Raw genomic sequence first — 20,738 nt, 5'->3', positions numbered from 1 at the left:
ACATTGTGCATGCTCTGTTGCCTGTGTCTATGTGCCTGTGGTTCTGTCAGTGTGATCATGTGATGTATCTGACCCCAGGAATGTGTCAATAAAGTTTCCCCTTCCTGGGACAATGAATTCACGGTGTTCTTATTTCAATTTCCAGGAGTGTATTTTAACCAACATTTGTATATGCACATTCGTGTGAACTCTACAACTGCACTACTTCATTATTTACCGCCCCGTCGCAGTAGGTAGATCTGACATTTTATCAGTGATGACAGTTTGTACAGTAACTGATAACAATGATGAAATTGTAAAAGTGTTTGAAGATTTCTTCAAATGTTTTGGTAGTTCTACAGATGATTCAGGAACACATACAGATAATAATGAAAATAATAACATCCTAGAATCAATGTCACATGAGATATGAAGAAAGGACGGGCACTGTGAGATGATGATATTTAAGTAAAACTGATAAAGATGAAGGAAAAGTTCTCCGTAAGGAACATACAAATTTATTGACAGAACATGTTCAATTGAAAACAGTTCCCCATGGAAATAATGCTGTAATTGTTATACTTAATAAGAAAAGGGAGGAAAAAGTACACAGTCTGCTCACGTAAATGTGATCACCTCCTGTGTTCAACATCATCATGTGATAAGCACTCACAGACGGCAAGTGGCAGTACTAGCAGCAGATGGAATATAAAGCATGTCTGGAAGACATGGGAAACAGTGCAGTCATTGTCGTAATACTGAAACAGAGTAATTTATCTCACATACAAAAGGGTATGATCATTGGCTTTCGGGCCAAGTGCGCAAACATTTCCAAAACAGCTAAGTTCGTAAAATAACTGTGGTGCACCATTTGCCATAGATGATGGTGAACAACAGCTGTGGAGATGTGTACAGGTGAATAGGTGTTTTACTATTGAGCAACTCTCTGCCCAGATGAACCAACAGTGTCTTCCCGACGGTGGTTCAGCAAACGATGCTGCATATGGGCCTCTGCAGCAGGTGCCTGGTTCATTCACCTATGCTGACTGCTGTTCATTGGGGATGAAAGCTGGAATTTGCATGCCAGTATCACAAGGTTTCAGATAGATTATATAATGGTAAGACAGAGATTTAGGAACCAGGTTTTAAATTGTAAGACATTTCCAGGGGCAGATGTGGACTCTGACCACAATCTATTGGTTATGAACTGCAGATTAAAACTGAAGAAACTGCAAAAAGGTGGGATTTTAAGGAGATGGGACCTGGATAAACTGACTAAACCAGAGGTTGTACAGAGTTTCAGGGAGAGCATAAGGGAACAATTGACAAGAATGGGGGAAAGAAATACAGTAGAAAAAGAATGGGTAGCTTTGAGGGATGAAGTAGTGAAGGCAGCAGAGGATCAAGTAGGTAAAAAGATGAGGGCTAGTAGAAATCCTTGGGTGACAGAAGAAATATTGAATTTAATTGACGAAAGGAGAAAATATAAAAATGCAGTAAATGAAGCAGGCAAAAAGGAATACAAACGTCTCAAAAATGAGATCGACAGGAAGTGCAAAATGGCTAAGCAGGGATGGCTAGAGGACAAATGTAAGGATGTAGAGGCTTATCTCACTAGGGGTAAGATAGATATTGCCTACAGGAAAATTAAAGAGACCTTTGGAGAAAAGAGAACCACTTGTATGGATATGAAAAGCTCAGATGGAAACCCAGTTCTAAGCAAAGAAGGGAAAGCAGAAAGGTGGAAGGAGTATATAGAGGGTCTATACAAGGGCTATGTACTTGAGGGCAATGTTACAGAAATTGAAGAGGAGGTAGATGAAGATGAAATGCGAGATATGATACTGCGTGAAGAGTTTGACAAAACACTGAAAGACCTAAGTCGAAACAAGGCCGCGGGAGTAGACAACATTCCATTAGAACTACTGACAGCCTTGGGAGAGCCAGTCCTGACAAAACTCTACCATCTGGTGAGCAAGATGTATGAGACAGGCGAAATACCCACAGACTTCAAGAAGAATATAATAATTCCAATCCCAAAGAAAGCAGGCGTTGACAGATGTGAAAATTACTGAACTATCAGTTTAATGTCACAGCTGCAAAATACTAACGTGAACTCTTTAAAGACGAATGGAAAAACTGGTAGAAGCGGACCTCGGGGAAGATCAGTTTGGATTCCATAGAAGTATGGGAATACGCGAGGCAATACTGACCCTATGACTTAATTTAGAAGCTAGATTAAGAAAAGGCAAACCTATGTTTCTAACATTTGTAGACTTAGAGAAAGCGTATGACAATGTTGATTGGAATACTCTTTCAAATTCTGAAGATGGCAAGGGTAAAATACAGGGAGCGAAAGGCTATATACAATTTGTGCAGAAAGCAGATGGCAGTTATAAGAGTCGAGGGGTATGAAAGGGAAGCAGTGGTTGGAAATGGAGTGAGACAGGGTTGTAGCCTCTCCCCGATGTTGTTCAATCTGTATATTGAGCAAGCAGTAAAGGAAACAAAAGAAAAATTCGGAGTAGGTATTAAAATCCATGGAGAAGAAATAAAAACTTTGAGGTTCGCCGATGACATTGTAATTCTGTCAGAGACAGCAAAGGACCTGGAAGAGCAGTTGAACGGAATGGACAGTGTCTTGAAAGGAGGATATAAGATGAACATCAACAAAAGCAAAACGAGGATAATGGAATGTAGTCAGATTAAATCGGGTGATGCTGAGGCAATTAGATTAGGAAATGAGTCACTTAAAGTAGTAAAGGAGTTTTGCTATTTGGGGAACAAAATAACTGATGATGGTCGAAGTAGAGAGGATATAAAATGTAGACTGGCAATGGCAAGGAAATTGTTTCTGAAGAAGAGAAATTTGTTAACATCGAGTATAGATTTAAGTGTCGGGAAGCCATTTCTGAAAACATTTGTATGGAGTGTAGCCATGTGTGGAAGTGCAACATGGACGATAAATAGTTTGGACAAGAAGAGAATAGAATCTTTTGAAATGTGGTGCTACAGAAGAATGCTGAAGATTAGATGAGTAGATCACATAACTAATGAGGAAGTACTGATTAGGATTAGGGAGAAGAGGATTTTGTGGCACAACTTGACTAGTAGAAGGGATCGGTTGGTAGGACATGTTCTGAGGCATCAAGGGATCACCAATTTAGTATTGGAGGGTAGCGTGGAGGGTAAAAATCGTAGAGGGAGACCAAGAGATGAATACACTAAGCAGATTCAGAAGGATGTAGGCTGCAGTAAGTACTGGGAGATGAAGAAGATTGCACAGGATAGAGCAGCATGGAGAGCTGCATCAAACCAGTCTCAGAACTGAAGACCACCACCACAACAACAACAACAACAACAACAACAACAACAACATCACAAGTGGACATCCACTGAACAGTGGAAGGTGACGTTTTCAGATGAAGCACGTTTAATGCTCCATCGGTGTGAAATATCTAAAAGCAAATACCCTGCTACAATCACTGGAAGGGTCCAAGCTGTAGCAGGGAGTGTTATGGTCTGGGGAATGTTTTCGTGGTATTCCCTATGTGATCTCATCCTGGAAGGCACAATGAATCACCACAAGCTTGCATCTATCCTTGGGGACCATGTCCACCCATAGATGCAGTTTGTTTTTCCTCAGCATGATGGGTGTGTGGTCTGAAGAATATGAGAATGAGTTACCATACTCCATTGGCCACCAAATTCCCCAGATTTAAACCAAATCAAGAATCGGGTGGGATCACCTTGATCAGGATGTTCATTGTGTGGATCCCCAACCAAGAAACCAAGCTGGCTACAGCACTGGAGTCAGTGTGGCTCCACATCCCTGTCAGTACCGTCAAGAACCTCACTGACTCTCTTCCTGCATGTGTTGCAGTGGTCTGCACCCCATTAGATCATAGTTCCTCTTATAAAGTGCTCCATTTATTAACTGGAATTCTCCTTTAGTTGGTTCCTCCTCCTTCAAGGCTTCTATGATTTTTCAGCAGTGCTGGATCTTGCCACTGTTCAGCAGCAGTGTCATTTAATGGAACAATGACTGAGATTTCATCCATGCTGCTGTGTTCCCCCAAAGGATTCCTAGAAAGGCAGTCGGTGTCCTTGTGTTTGTATCTGTTTCTGGCATAAGAAGTCAGCCTCATTCTGCCAACGGCCTTGTCAAAAGAGGGCGGAGGAGCGGATAGAGGTTCAGGGCACTCTCTTGTCCTAGGGGTGGGAAATTGCCCTTAAAGGCAGAAGAATCAGCAATGATCAACGACATGAGGATGCAGAAGGCAATGGAAACCACTGCATTAAAGACACGTAACGTGTATCCACAGGACATGTGGCCTGTAATTGAAGAAGTGTCATGATGATCTCTCCATTGGCAAAAGATTCCAGAATAGTCCCCCATTCGGATCTCCGGGAGGGGACTGCCAAGGGGGAGGTTACTATGAGAAAAAGATTGAATAATCAACGAAAGGATAATGTTCTAAGAGTCGGGGCATGGAATGTCAGAAGCTTGAACGTGGTAGGGAAACTAGAAAATCTGAAAAGGGAAATGCAAAGGCTTAATCTAGATATAGTAGGGGTCAGTGAAGTGAAGTGAAGTGAAGTGAAGTGGAAGGAAGATAAGGATTTCTGGTCAGATGAGTATCGGGTAATATCAACAGCAGCAGAAAATGGTATAACAGGTGTAGGATTCGTTATGAATAGGAAGGTAGGGCAGAGGGTGTGTTACTGTGAACAGTTCAGTGACCGGGTTGTTCTAATCAGAATCGACAGCAGACCAACACCGACAATGATAGTTCAGGTATACATGCCGACTTCGCAAGCTGAAGATGAACAGATGGAGAAAGTGTATGAGGATATTGAAAGGGTAATGCAGTATGTAAAGGGGGATGAAAATCTAATAGTCATGGGCGACTGGAATGCAGTTGTATGGGAAGGAGTAGAAGAAAAGGTTACAGGAGAATATGGGCTTGGGACAAGGAATGAAAGAGGAGAAAGACTAATTGAGTTCTGTAACAAGTTTCAGCTAGTAATAGCGAATACCCTGTTCAAGAATCACAAGAGAAGGAGGTATACTTGGAAAAGGCCGGGAGATACGGGAAGATTTCAATTAGATTACATCATGGTCAGACAGAGATTCCAAAATCAGATACTGGATTGTAAGGCGTACCCAGGAGCAGATATAGACTCAGATCACAACAAAGTAGTGATGAAGAGTAGGCTGAAGTTTAAGACATTAGGAAGAATCAATACGCAAAGAAGTGGGATACGGAAGTACTAAGGAATGACGAGATACGTTTGAAGTTCTCTAACGCTATAGATACAGCAATAAGGAATAGCGCAGTAGGCAGTACAGTTGAAGAGGAATAGACATCTCTAAAAAGGGCCATCACAGAAGTTGGGAAGGAAAACATAGGTACAAAGAAGATAGCTGCGAAGAAACCATGGGTAACAGAAGAAATACTTCAGTTGATTGATGAAAGGAGGAAGTACAAACATGTTCCGGGAAAATCAGGAATACAGAAGTACAAGTCGCTGAGGAATGAAATAAATAGGAAGTGCAGGGAAGCTAAGACGAAATGGCTGCAGGAAAATTGCGAAGACATCGAAAAAGATATGATTGTCGGAAGGACAGACTCAGCATACAGGAAAGTCAAAACAACCTTTGGTGACATTAAAAACAACGGTGGTAACATTAAGAGTGCAACGGGAATTCCACTGTTAAATGCAGAGGAGAGAGCAGATAGGTGGAAAGAATACATTGAAAGCCTCTATGAGGGTGAAGATTTGTCTGATGTGATAGAAGAAGAAACATGAGTCGATTTAGAAGAGATAGGGGATCCAGTATTAGAATCGGAATTTAAAAGAGCTTTGGAGGACTTACGGTCAAATAAGGCAGAAGGGATAGATAACATTCCATCAGAATTTCTAAAATCATTGGGGGAAGTGGCAACAAAACGACTATTCACGTTGATGTGTAAAATATATGAGTCTGGCGACATACCATCTGACTTTCGGAAAAGCATCATCCACACTATTCCGAAGACGGCAAGAGCTGACAAGTGCGAGAATTATCGCACAATCAGCTTAACAGCTCATGCATCGAAGCTGCTTACAAGAATAATATACAGAAGAATGGAAAAGAAAATTGAGAATGTGCTAGGTGACGATCAGTTTGACTTTAGGAAAAGTAAAGGGACGAGAGAGGCAATTCTGACGTTATGGCTAATAATGGAAGCAAGGCTAAAGAAAAATCAAAACACTTTCATAGGATTTGTCGACCTGGAAAAAGCATTCAACAATATAAAATGGTGCAAGCTGTTCGAGATTCTGAAAAAGGTAGGGGTAAGCTATAGGGAGAGACGCGTCATATACAATATGTACAACAACCAAGAGGGAATAATAAGAGTGGACAATCAGGAACGAAGTGCTCGTATTAAGAAGGGTGTAAGACAAGGCTGTAGCCTTTCGCCCCTACTCTTCAATCTGTACATCGAGGAAGCAATGATGGAAATAAAAGAAAGGTTCAGGAATGGAATTAAAATACAAGGTGAAAGGATATCAATGATAAGATTCGCTGATTACATTGCTATCCTATGTGAAAGTGAAGAAGAATTAAATGATCTGCTGAACGGAATGAACAGTCTAATGAGTACACAGTATGGTTTGAGAGTAAATCAGAGAAAGACGAAGGTAATGAGAAGTAGTAGAAATGAGAACAGGGAGAAACTTGACATCAGGATTGATGGTCACGAAGTCAATGAAGTTAAGGAATTCTGCTACCTAGGCAGTAAAATAACCAATGACGGACGGAGCAAGGAGGACATCAAAAGCAGACTCTCTATGGCAAAAAAGGCATTTCTGGCCAAGAGAAGTCTACTAATATCAAATACCGGCCTTAATTTGAGGAAGAAATTTCTGAGGATGTACGTGTGGAGTACAGCATTGTATGGTAGTGAAACATGGACTGTGGGAAAACCGGAAGAGAAGAGAATCGAAGCATTTGAGATGTGGTGCTATAGACGAATGTTGAAAATTAGGCAGACTGATAAGGTAAGGAATGAGGAGGTTCTTCACAGAATCGGAGAGGAAAGGAATATGTGGAAAACACTGATAAGGAGAAGGGACAGGATGATAGGACATCTGCTAAGACATGAGGGAATGACTTCCATGGTACTAGAGGGAGCTGTAGAGGGCAAAAACCGTAGAGGAAGACAGAGATTGGAATAAGTCAAGCAAATAATTGAAATAATTGAGGACGTAGGTTGCAAGTGCTACTCTGAGATGAAGAGGTTAGCACAGGAAAGGAATTCGTGGCGGGCCGCATCAAACCAGTCAGTAGACTGACGACCAAAAAAAAAAAAAAAAAAAAACCACCATTGTGACTGCTCTCTCGAAGCCTCAGTGCCCATCTAGCCATTCAGTAAGACACATCTTTTAGGCAAGTCAGCCAACATAGTGAATATTGGTCCATTGTAAAGGTGTACGGTGTGCCAGATAAATATAGCTGGAACTTGTCGATGGCCCAGACAGCTGCAAGGCACTCTTTCTCAGTTACCAAGTAATTCACCTCGGACTTGGAGAGTACTCTGGAAGTAACACCTTCCTGAACTTGTGTTAGGACTGCACCTATTCCATAACCACTAGTGTTAGTGTGAAGTTTTGTCTCAGCATTCTTGTCATACAGTGTGAGGACTGAAGATGACGTAAATGCTTCCTTAAGGACAAGGAAAATCTATCTTGCACCTTGTTCCAGTAAAATTTGGCATCTCCCTGCATTAGTTCTTGCAAGCACTATGTCTCGGTACAGTAGTCTTTCATGAATCAACAGTAGTACGAGCACATTCCAAGAAAACTTCTCACATTGTGAATGTGTCAACGATTTGGAAAAAACTGTGATTGCTCTTATTTCGTGGATGGCGAAGAGGTATTTTCTCAGATTCATATGGAGGTCTGCTGTCTGAACACACTTCAACATAGTCGTCAGGTGGTTTAAATGTTCTTCAAATGTTGTCAAAAAATGACAAAGTTATCCACATAGCAAAGATATGTTGTCCATGTAATGTATCGAACCATCAAAGGCGGCCAGAACACTACATTGCAGGATTGCCACAGGTTCTGGAAATCAGGGAATATCAGAGAATTTCAAACATGTCAGGAAAATCAGGGAAATATCAGCAAAATTTGAAAAAAAAAAATCTCTGGAAAATCTTGTTTTTGTCTCAGTAGCTGAAGTGATTTGTTTACTGAGGTGCCATTCTTCATCACTGGCTGGGTGCAGCTGAGTACATTTGCCGCTTCCCTACTTCCTCATTTCTACTGCTTCTCCCCTTCCTACCACCCTCCTCAGCTTGCAGTCAGTGCTGCCATCACTTCTTGTCACAAGCCTAGCATCTGCCAACGAGAGGCAGGGAGGTGTGAGCTGTGGTTTGTTTGGGTCTGATTCTCAGAGATTGTTGACGCAGCAGCTGGAGATGGTGGTGATGTGTGCACGAGTTGTGTCTGAGTGACTGTGTGCGTGCTCTCGTTTTCTGAAAAAAGCTATGGCTGAAAATTTAGTTGCGAGAGTATGATTGTCTTTTCTAAGCGCCTTTCTGCAGCTCAGATGTAATCTTTATAGTCAGTTGCTACCATCATCATTATTATTGATTCTCAGAGTATTCGCACAAGTTATCTGTTGCATGGATTCATCATCATGGTCTCATTTCATCATATGCTTTCTGTGGCTCGTTAATAGCTGGCCACTGGGGTGGATTTCCTTGACAGTCCAAAACTGCAGGCCATTTTTACAGGTGTGACTAACGGATCGGGCCTGCCGATTTGATGGCCATCGTTTCTCACTAATGTGCAGACCCTGCCAGTCGGATCTAGTCACCCATCTGCCTGCAGGCCAAGCATGTTTGTGTGTGGTGTAATGTGGTGGATTTTCATGGTTTATCCATGGACCCAGGACTGCGGTGCCCCTCAGCAGGCTGAAGGCCATGGGCAATGGATTTCAGTAATTGTGACTGTCTCACTGTAAGCACGTTGTACAGTGTAGCGTTTTATAGACATTTTATTTGTTCTAGAACATTTTGACACTTAAAAAGTAGTTAAGAAGAAGAAAATTATGTCAGTCACTGGCGGTTTGTACGATATGTACCAATATATTTCTCAAGAGAAAAATCACACAATACCTGTAAAATAGTAGATGGAACACAGTGGATAATAACCAGCAGTAATGAACACACAAGAACTAACACTTTATTAGTGGTCACCTACAGTTTTGGTTTACACAATTCTTCCCTGCCTTATACACCTCTTTCAAGAGACCTACTTTTTTTTTGAGGTTATTTCTGAAATCTGTGAAGGTATTTTAAATCTATCTTGCAGCTGCAAGGGAGTGTGTATTTTTGCCACTAAATTTGTTTTGTTTTATTGAAATAAAATAACATCAGTGGTCTTGATGAAACATATATACCATTTGGCTTGTTTTCTCCATCTGAGAACAGTTCATTACAAAAGATGTTGATGGTAGCACTTCATATTTTTGCTCACATCAGGAACTGCCATCTGCTTGCAAGATTTTTTTTCGATATTACTTCATTTGTGCTGTTGTATCATAGCTGTAAAGACAGATTGTCAACTTAAGACTTAACTTACCCCTGAGATCTCAAAATTTGTCAGGGAAAAATGCTAAAACTTGTCTGGAAATCAGGGAAATATCTGGGAATTTCACTCGGGGAAACTTGGGGCAATTCTGCATTGTCCAAATGGCATAACTTTATAGTCATAGGGATTATCAGAAGTCAGTATTTTTCTGGTTGGCCCCACCAATCTCAATTTGCAAATACCCTGTTTCCATGTTCATACTTAAGAAATACTTTGCTCCTTTCAAGCAGCTTTTGGTGTCATCCTTGCACGGTAGTGCATAGATGTCTTTCCTCATGATTTATTCAGTCATTTGTGGTAGACACACAATTGTTCCATCCTTCTTTGCGAGGTCCACAAGAGAACAACAAGGACTCTCTGAAGGATCACTGATTTCATCTTGCAGCACCTCTCCACTTCCTCCTGGCTTATCGCTCATTCAGCAGGTGATAATCTACATGAATAATGGCTGATTGGTGAATATGTTTTGCCATGGGCTACATAATCAGTCTTTTGTCCACTCTGGATTTGAAAGCAATGGAAAATTGATGCAGAATGGCTATCACTCACAAATGATGATTGTCACTCAGGCCAGACCCTGTTGGCATTTTGACAGTAGATTCGTCCCCTGTATTGTTGGTGGTGGTGGTAGTGGAGAACAATTTTTTGTTGATGACACTAAGCTGTTCCTTCTGGACTGGTTCACCAGTCCCTTCTCACATAGCTTTAGGGGTGGTTGTGGCTGCTCATGACAGTGATCCAAAGATCTCCTTGACCATGTATGATGATTATCACTCCCATGGAGATTTCATTAGTCAGCCTGAGCAGCTTTTTGCAGTTGATAAAAGCTTCAAATTTTAACTGAACATCTCGATTATCAACTGGAACTCGTCTCACTGGTTGTGGCGGGATAACATTATCTTCACCAGCAAACAACAACTCAAAGCAATCTTTGATATCTGTGCTTTTGGATTAGGTTCATCAATCTGCAACTCTGATCTTCCACAGTCTATGACTGCTTGTGATGCCTAAAAGAAGTCCCATCCCAGAATAATGTTATGACAACATTCTGTTAAAATGACCGGATATGAAGGACTATGTTTTGTCAGTGATAGTTATTTTTGCTATATATGTTTCTGTTGGTTGGACACATTTCCCATTTGTGACCTTCAACACCATTGCTTTCATTTCATGGAAAGTAGTCTTCTTCAGGTGGTGACCATAAGCATTCGAGATTACATAAAAGAAGCCACTGAGTCAACTCACACTCAGACAGGTTGGCCATTGATAACGATGTTAACAAGATTTCCAGTCATCTAGGTGACTGTTGCACTTGGAGGATTTCTGCCTGCAGTGGCCTCACCTCCATAGATGGTTGCCTCGCTTGGTATTCTTAAATTTTGCGGCTAGGCGAGCAGCTGGTACCTCTAAATAGTGATGAGGAATGGCTATAGCATGTGAGGATCGACCTTATCCAGGATACAGCAATACAAGTTTACTATAACCGTCTGAAATTGACTGTAATGAAGAGGACTATTGTGAGTGGATAGTTGTTGAACACTCATCTTCTTTCTCTGCAGTAACAAACAGTGTCCAAGATTCTCACAGTGAAAATGAAGCAGGGTGTTGTCTTCTGTTGTCCACATGTCTGTTCTTCTGCAGGCAATTATACTTGGCAGATGATTTAGCTGTACCTGTTTCGGTGAGATGCTGGATTGGCATTTGCCAATTGTGGTGTAGGTCCAAGTTGGCAGAGTCCATTCTTCACAGTGCATTTGACTGGTGTGAAGATTGGTGATAAATGTAGATACACTTCTTCTTCAACATTCTCTGTTACCGTGGGGTTGACATTGATGACTTCTATCTTTTGTGTATTAGATCCGACAGTTCTGGTTGTCATAAAATGCTGTATTTCTTCTCTTAAGAAGCACAGTTTGTGGCAATATTACAAATTTTGCTTTATAGAAATGGTGTGTGGAGCTTTAATGTGAAGAAAAAAAAAAGAGAGCTGGTCAGCAAGCAATAGACTTTGTGTTTGGAGTGAGTAAGAGACATAGGAAAGCAAAACATATGGACCAAAGAACAGACTGTAGAGAAATAGACAATTATGCCTATAATGAAAATGAAAGGGAGATGTTCTGGGCATGGAGCCAGGAAAATGTATGGTAGATGGAATATGGACATTCTTTACTTGATTCCAAAAAATGAGAAAAGGTCGTGAAGTTGACATAATAGAAGGTGGGTGGATGGCATTAGAGACATACACAAGTAACATGAGTGCATGTCCTCAAACAGTGTAGAAGTAGTGGATGAAGATGGGGGTGTGGGAGTCTAAAAATTATGGTTCAGGAGATCAATTGGATAGGTGCTGAGGAAGCTATTGAAGTCATTAATGCATACAACAGTAATGACTTCAGCATCATAACCCACACCATTGGGAACTGTCTCGCCAATTTATCCTCTGTTCTTGCAGTACACTGGGCCTAAAACTCAACTTGTCTACTTTCCATTCCCCTGAAAACTTGATTTTCCCCTTACCCAGTAACATTAACCTTACTCCCTAAGGTGTGTACTCACTTGTGCAGCACTGGATGTCTCACGAGCCGCTCACAAGCACGTTACTCACAAATGTGAACATTGCTCACAAGCATTTTATGTACTGCCTAGAGGGAGCTATCTGTTGGTTTTTCTACTGGTTTTTCCACTCAGGCTCAGTGGAAACAGAACTGTTTGTACTAATTAGTGTGAATGTGCTCACAAGCACTGTAACTCGCAGAGTGCTGTGGTGTGGCTCACTGCCTCACTTTTTTCTTTTTTTTTTTTCTTTTAAAGTTGTTCAGCAGCTAATTGCAAACACATTGCTAACCTGCGTGTACGTACATTTACCTGCATTCCCTGGCCTTGCCCCTGCTCCCTCTCACCCTCATCCCCTTCGTGCCCTGTGTTCCCTCTGTGCCCCACGTCTCTCCTGGTGCCCAACGTCTCTCCCGGTGCCCCACTTCCCCTCTGTGGCCCCTGCCACCGTCCTCTGTGACCCACCCCCCTCCCCACCACCCCTGTCTCACTGTGCCCCCCTCCCCTGCCTCCTCAGTGGTTCCTCACCTGCCCTGTGTTGTGCCCCGTGCCCTTCTCTGTGTGCCCTCCTGGCCCTCTTGACCTCTATAGTGTCCCCCTTACTGTACCTCCTTGTGCACTTCACACTCCTCACCTCCCTTGCAAGTTACTCTACATCTTCCCTTTGTTCTCATTTCAGTTTTCACTCCAGTTTTCTTGTGCTAAAACCCTTTAGATATCATCTCCCCACCTCCCCTCCTTCTTGTGAGTACCACCGTCTTCAGTCTTCAGTCTTCATTTTGTCACTGCCCCCATCCCAGACTATGTTCCCACCTTCTCATTGCCTTGTACACCTTCCACTTCTTAGTTGCCACAGACCATTGATTTGCCTCTTCCTGTCAGCCTCAGTGTTTGTGTGTAACTGATAGTAGAAAAATATATCTAAAAACAAAGATGATGTGACTTACCAAACGAAAGCGCTGGCAGGTCGATAGACACACAAACAAACACAAACACACACACAAAATTCAAGCTTTCGCAACAAACTGTTGCCTCATCAGGAAAGAGGGAAGGAGAGGGAAAGACGAAAGGATGTGGGTTTTAGGGGAGAGGGTAAGGAGTCATTCCAATCCCGGGAGTGGAAAGACTTACCTTAGGGGGAAAAAAGGACGGGTATACACTAGCGCGCGCGCGCGCGCGCGCGCGCGCGCGCGCACACACACACACACACACACACACACACACACACACACACACACACACACATATACAGACACAAGCAGACATCTCACAAGCAGACATATTTAAAGACAAAGAGTTTGGGCAGAGATGTCAGTCGAGGCAGAAGTGAAGAGGCAAAGATGATGTTGAATGACAGGTGAGGTATGAGTGGCGGCAACTTGAAATTAGCGGAGATTGAGGCCTGGTGGGTAACGGGAAGAGAGGATATGTTGAAGAGTAAGTTCCCATCTCCAGAGTTCGGATAGGTTGGTGTTGGTGGGAAGTATCCAGATAACCCGGACGGTGTAACACTGTGTCAAGATGTGCTGGCCGTGCACCAAGGCATGTTTAGCCACAGGGTGATCCTCATTACCAACAAACATTGTCTGCCTGTGTCCATTCATGCGAATGGACAGTTTGTTGCTGGTCATTCCCACATAGAATGAATCACAGTGTAGGCAGGTCAGTTGGTAAATCACGTGGGTGCTTTCACATGTGGCTCTGCCTTTGATCGTGTACACCTTCCGGGTTACAGGACTGGAGTAGGTGGTGGTGGGAGGGTGCATGGGACAGGTTTTACACCGGGGGCGGTTACAAGGATAGGAGCCAGAGGGTAGGGAAGGTGGTTTGGGGATTTCATAAGGATGAACTAACAGGTTACGAAGGTTAGGTGGACGGCGGAAAGACACTCTTGGTGGAGTGGGGAGGATTTCATGAAGGATGGATCTCATTTCAGGGCAGGATTTGAGGAAGTGGTATCCCTGCTGGAGAGCCACATTCAGAGTCTGGTCAAGTCCCGGAAAGTATCATGTCACAAGTGGGGCACTTTTGTGGTTCTTCTGTGGGGGATTCTGGGTTCGAGGGGATGAGGAGGTGGCTCTGGTTATTTGCTTCTGTACCAGGTCGGGAGGGTAGTTGCGAGATGCGAAAGCTGTTGTCAGGTTGTGGGTGTAATGGTTCAGGGATTCCGGACTGGAGCAGATTCGTTTGCCACGAAGACCTAGGCTGTAGGGAAGGGACCGTTTGATGTGGAATGGGTGGCAGCTGTCATAATGGAGGTACTGTTGCTTGTTGGTGGGTTTGATGTGGACGGACGTGTGAAGCTGGCCATTGGATAGGTGGAGGTCAACGTCAAGGAAAGTGGCATGGGATTTGGAGTAGGACCAGGTGAATCTGATGGAACCAAAGGAGTTGAGGTTGGAGAGGAAATTCTGGAGTTCTTCTTCACTGTGAGTCCAGATCATGAAGATGTCATCAATAAATCTGTACCAAACTTTGGGTTGGCAGGCCTGGATAACCAAGAAGGCTTCCTCTAAGCGACCCATGAATAGGTTGGCGTACGAGGGGGCCATCCTGGTACCCATGGCTGTTCCCTTTAATTGTTGGTATGTCTGGCCTTCAAAAGTGAGGAAGTTGTGGGTCAGGATGAAGCTGGCTAAGGTGATGAGGAAAGAGGTTCTAGGTAGGGTGGCAGGTGATCGGCGTGAAAGGAAGTGCTCCATCGCAGCGAGCCCCTGGACGTGCGGAACATTTGTGTATAAGGAAGTGGCATCAATGGTTACAGGGATGGTTTCCAGGGGTAACAGATTGGGTAGTAGAAAAATACGTAATGAGCAAAGATGAATCAAATGGAAAGATAAAAAAGGTCCATCGAAGCAGGAGGTGAAAAAATTGATGGATGTGGTGGACTGAGATGATCATGGCCGAATATGGTGGTGGAGTGAGCAGTGGATGGATTGTAAATGGGGGGGAATAGCAAGTGGTTCTTCAGTAAGTCTGCTGCTGATGCTTTCCCCTATCCTTCTGGAAGTGAACTAGTGTGATACCTCTATTGAGGTAACTGCTGAGTTGACATTTATTTCTAAACTATCTTCCTTCCACAAACATCATGTGCATAATTAAATGTAAAATGTGAGTATTATAAGTAAGAAGCAGATCATGTCTCTATCTTTTGTTATTTCAATTTCAGGCTTTTTAGGTATTGGAATCTTCATGACCAGCCAGATTTCAGTGCTAGAAATCCTCAGCTTTCATATATGGCAGATAGAAAGCGATATCGTTTCAATTCCAAATTAGCTGATTTGGATTTCTATCCTGTAGATGCAAATTGGTGGTCAGAGAAGGTGAGCAAAGTAAAAGTATTCTTCAACCGTTAATTTTTGTTGATGGAATAAATGGTTATGATTGATCGAGATGACATATGATAGCATATTGCACATATAATGTGATGCAATATTGGAATTCTGCTGTGTTTCCCCCATCACTCATTCAGATCATGCAGTGTTTTAACAACAGTCAAATTGTATATCAGTTTCACTTGTTGCTTCCAGTTTATGCCTTTTTATATCATTTAGGAAGTTTTATGGAGTTATGATTAAAGCGCAGCAGGCAAATTTTGTTACTGGATATTTGATTTTATTGCAGATACACAATACACCATATTATTTTTTTATAGCACTGACCTATTCAGCAGAATAATTCATTTCTGTTGTTGTTGTGGTCTTCAGTCCTGAGACTGGTTTGATGCAGTTCTCCATGCTACATTTCTAAGTGAGCTTATCTTTTCTGTTCCCATAACCAGGCAGTTATCATCGCAAGGCACTCAGGTGCTGTGAGTGTGTGTTCAGTGAGATCACTTAATAATCTACTGGGAGAATCACCAGAGTTCCTTGCTGGACCTCCCCAGGTCTCGGCTCTGTGTAATGACCGTGGTTTCTTGGGACTTGAATGTGAGATGATTCTTACTTCAAAGAAATTAAGAGATGATGATGATGGAGTGGGATCTGTGGACACAGTAAGTCAAATTTTATATATTTTACTATGATTTGGCATGAGAGCTATGCTAGCAAATGAAAGAAGTACCAATGATCATTTTTGTGTCTTTGTTGTTCCCATAGACACCAGAATTGTTTTCAAATTGTGATGGATTATTTATGACAAATTTCAGTTGCAAATGTATATAATGTGAAGGTGCAGTTTGAATCCAGCTCTTGAATACTTACTTATATAGCAAAAATTTGGAACAATCCACCCTATTCATATATTGCATTACAGAATTGAATAACCTGTTTTTCAAGTAAGAGAGAAAAAATTTGAAGAGAACCAAATTTTAATTCTCTTGAAAACATTATCTTCAGTTTCTACTCTTGCTGTCTTTCTAACCAGATTAATAACAACACTTGCCATCCACAAGAAATACCAACTCCGCTTGATGTATGTTATATGGAAGATGGTTAATATTGTAAGGGGAACTGGTGGAGATGGGTTGGGGGGATGTCATGCAGCACGAATTAATCAGCTTGTAATTCCAAACACTTGATGATGGCACCCCACTATAGCTCAGTACAGGAAGCAGCAGCTTGGCAAAGGGTTTTAGCGGCCTCCCGAGTGTTGTCACCCCGCAATGTAGACAGGGCACAGTGTCGGCTAGGCAGTGGCCCATGGAACAACGGCTTCCATCATTAGTGACTCTGGCTCTGGGCAACCTCAGCTAACTGCGGCCATGTACATTATGGCCTGGCTTGTGCACCCTGCACTGTCCAGAATGCAGCAGGCCAGTGATGTAACAGCAATGAACCCCCCCCCCCCTCCCGCCGCCAGTCGATGGCTGTGAAGCTTCTTCCTAGGGCCGGTGCTAGCCCATTGTGGCGGCTGCTCCAGGTTCCGCGGTCATATTGTGGCCCATGAACACCATTATAGATGAAACTTCATGGCAGATTAAAACTGTGTACCAGACCAAGACTCGAACTCGGGACCTTTGCCTTTCGCGGGCAAGTGCTCTACCAACTGAGCTACCCAAACACAACTCACGCCCCGTCCTCACAGCTTTACTTCTGCCAGTACACCATCTCCTACCTTCCAAACTTTACAGAAGCTCTCCTGCGAACCAGTTGCAGAGTGAAAATCTCATTCTGGAAACATCCCCCAGGCTGTGGCTAAGCCATGTCTCCACAATATCCTTTCTTTCAGGAGTGCTAGTTGTGCAGGGTTCACAGGAGAGCTTCTGTAAAGTTTGGAATGTAGGAGCCGAGGTACTGGAAGAAGTAAAGCTGTGAGGACAGGGCGTGAGTCGTGCTTGGGTAGCTCAGTTGGTAGAGCACTTGCCCTCGTAAGGTCCCGAGTTCGAGTCTCGGTCGGGCACACAGTTTTAATCTGCCAGGAAGTTTCATATCAGCGCACACTCCGCTGCAGAGTGAAAATCTCATTCTGGAAGCGTTATAGATGGCAGCCAAATAACACAGTGCCCTGTTGATAGAGCTGTGATTCTAACAGAGGTGACTTTTGTATAAATGGCTAGGTATTTACCATAGTGTAAGATGACTGCGAACATAAGACAACCCCCTTTTATTTTAAGAGGCTCCTCGAGAAAAATTAATTTTTTAACATATTCTGGCTAGTCAAAATTACAAACTTTTATTGATGCAAGGTATCTGCACGAAAAGTTAACGTAACACCTATTCGGAACTTAAGCCAATTTTGATTGTCTACATTTTTGTAGTATATGGAGAAATAAAAAACAAAAAGAAATTGTTTATTTAATTTTTATCTTCACTGCATTATTTGTTTACTTAACCTGTTGTTTGTGGTATCACTGTTTTTAATCGTCGTCATTGTCATCCTAACAGAGCAGCTGTGAAATTTATATTTTTGTTGTCACAAGTATTTGGCTGCTTTTTCCGAATAAGTTGCAATTTCTGTGGTTGTGGTTATAGTGCAACCTGAGAACACAGCTGTTCGTTTTTCTGCATGCTTGGCGGATTTTGATTCTATATTGACTTGAGAATGTTACATTGTCTCTTGTTTCCAAACATATTGTCTGCCTGCTGCTCTCTCATTGGCTTTATACAACTAGCAACTGACACCTGCCCTCTCATTCTCATCATACCTAATGGTAAGTGCTGACAAGATTTCTGCATGAAATACATGGTATGCCACTGTCCCAAAACTGATCTTTTAGCAGAAATGTATGCTGTTGTAGAGTACTTGTGCAGTTTTACGATCAATTCAGTTCTGAGTACAAATGGATTCAGACAAACTGCAATTTAAACATGTTACATGCTCATAAAAAGCCAAAGTATGCAGTGTAGTTGGCTGCAATGATGAAATTCGCTGCCTGCGTACACTTCCCTCCCCAAACTCATTGTAGTTCTCACCAAGCTGGCATCACATTCCATAGTGCTGTGCTTGCACAACAGTGAGACATGGATGGCAATATCTTCTAGCGTGCAGATCATATATAACAGCAGCAGCTAATACGTAAATAAAAGGTGGCAGTCACAATTCAGTCCAATCCTCAAACTTCCGCTCATCCTGCAATATAGTGATGTCTGTTGGTACTCTCTCCACGACGGGTCTTTCCACTGTAAATTATTCTTGTGATAACAGTTGTAGTCAGTCTAATGTGATTGTTAGAGTTTTAATTCTGGATTAATTTTCTTTCTTGTTTTATCTTAATGTCATAATCTTGCTCTAAAGCTGGTTAAAAGTGGTAATGTATTTCTCCGGTATTCTAATACATGAACAGTAACTGAATTTCTCATTTGCAACATACTTGGTTAAACATTACAGTTTCTCATAATCAATAAAATATTGACTCTGAGTTCAAAATAAAGTAATGATTTTTGAAGGACAAGATTTTCGCTTTTGAATGTTACCTTTACTTGAGAACCAGCATAAATGTTTGTCTACAATATCCATACATGTATGAGAGCTTGTACTGAAAACCTGTTCAGATACAACAAAAGTTTGTTAAGTTGATAGAATTTAATGTAATTTCCTCCTGTGTTTCACAAATTATCAGTTTTCTTGTGTATCTCTTGCACTGGTGCCGCGAGTCAAATGTCATGTGATTGTTCGAGCAAAGTCAATACTGTATAGACAGCTTCAGCTTATTGGGAAATCTCGAGCCTATGCAAACTCAAGTATTGTTTGCAAAGTACTACCTTTCTGGAGTTTTCAAAATAAATCTGTACAAACTCTCAACAGCCAAAGCTTCATCTGTAAGTGCAAGATGATCCCATATTAATCTATTAAACAATGTAAAAACGTTGACCTTCACAGCAACAGTTTAATCTGTGAATATAAGATGACCCCATATTTTTTCAATGATGAGTTTGGGAAAAAACTTCATATTATAAACAGGTAAATGTGGTGTATGCTTTCGAGCTGCACTGTTTGGGTTTTGCTATTCCTTGCGGCACATATGCTAAACATTTCGGTGGCCAGTAGTGTGGAAAGGCTGAGGGCATCTAACGATTGGGTACTGCATTGTCAGCTGTTTTCACACCTTGACAGGCTGCCTTGCTTTGCAGCATTGCAAAGGCTGTGCTGTATTTTCTAAAGTGCAAGTATAGCACCTGCACTTGTCTTTGGCTGGCATGGCTGCAGTTCATTTTCAACTTTGCACATTTATGACCAAACACAGTTGATGTGCTGCATTGCCCTCTCCTTTAACAAGATCTGGTCCCTCGGGTCGCCTTGAACTATATTATCCTTATGCAAACCAGAGTGACAAGTTCCCTGGCGGCTGGACAAGTTGGCTCTAGTTCATTCATTCACTCAAAAATGCTCTTACTACTACATTTAGTTATGCTCTGCTTATTGTAAGCTGTGGCAGTTCCTTTTTAGCTTACCTTAACTACAGTTATGGTTCTCTCTGCTACCTCTTAGGCTCTGAGAATCCAGTCCGGCAGGATTTGAGCAGTGGCTTGATCCAATGTTTGTCTCGTGTTCCATTTCTTGCATATGTAAACAAGATTAAGCAATGGAAAATCCAGGATGGAATGTAACAGTATTATGAAAAGGACAGTTGGTACTCACAATAGAGCGAGATGCCGAGTCGCAGGTAGGCACAACAAAAAGACTTACGCAAAATGAGCTTTTGGCCACACATGACCACAGTCTGCTTCAGTTGTCAGAGTTGTGTGTGTGTGTTCGGTCTTTTTTCAACAAAGGCCTTGTTGGCCAAAAGCTCATTTTATGACAGTCTTTTTGTTGTACCTATCTGCGACTCGATGTCTCTGCTATGTGGTGAATAGCAACTGTCCGTTTCATACTATGTAAACAAGAACTGTGCTTCAGAGTAACTGTCATTGTGGTGTTTGGTATGACAGTGGTCAATGTTGTCTCTTTTCGGTACTGGTTTTGAGTGTACTGATCCATATGCTACATTAATGTCTCCACGGAGATTTGCCCTTCGTGCTCGGTAAAGAGTTTATCTACAGATTGAATTCACTCAGGTCCTAAAGCCTTGTTCAAAGCAGTCAGGTTTGTGGCTGGTAACACTGTCAAATCTCCCTCTGGCCAATACAGCTGATGCTGTAAAACGCTCAGATGTGTTATTCCCAAAATTGTGGTAA

General features: G+C 42.2%; 1 protein-coding gene across 2 annotated transcripts in view; it reads left to right on the top strand.

The window, feature by feature from the left end:
• LOC126262433 (NBAS subunit of NRZ tethering complex-like) overlaps positions 1-20,738 on the top strand; it is a 412,445-nt gene that overhangs the window by 55,416 nt on the left and 336,291 nt on the right. For both annotated transcript variants that reach the window (XM_049959075.1, XM_049959074.1), the window contains exons 9-10: positions 15,350-15,503; positions 15,962-16,174. In XM_049959075.1, coding sequence (XP_049815032.1) covers positions 15,350-15,503; positions 15,962-16,174 — 367 coding nt within the window. The remainder of the gene's footprint in view (positions 1-15,349; positions 15,504-15,961; positions 16,175-20,738) is intronic.

Source organism: Schistocerca nitens, chromosome 6, assembly GCF_023898315.1.
Source record: "Schistocerca nitens isolate TAMUIC-IGC-003100 chromosome 6, iqSchNite1.1, whole genome shotgun sequence".
In the NCBI taxonomy this organism is placed as follows: domain Eukaryota; kingdom Metazoa; phylum Arthropoda; class Insecta; order Orthoptera; family Acrididae; genus Schistocerca; species Schistocerca nitens.
Note: the sequence above shows the minus strand (reverse complement) of the source record. Positions and strands in the feature narration are given on the sequence as shown.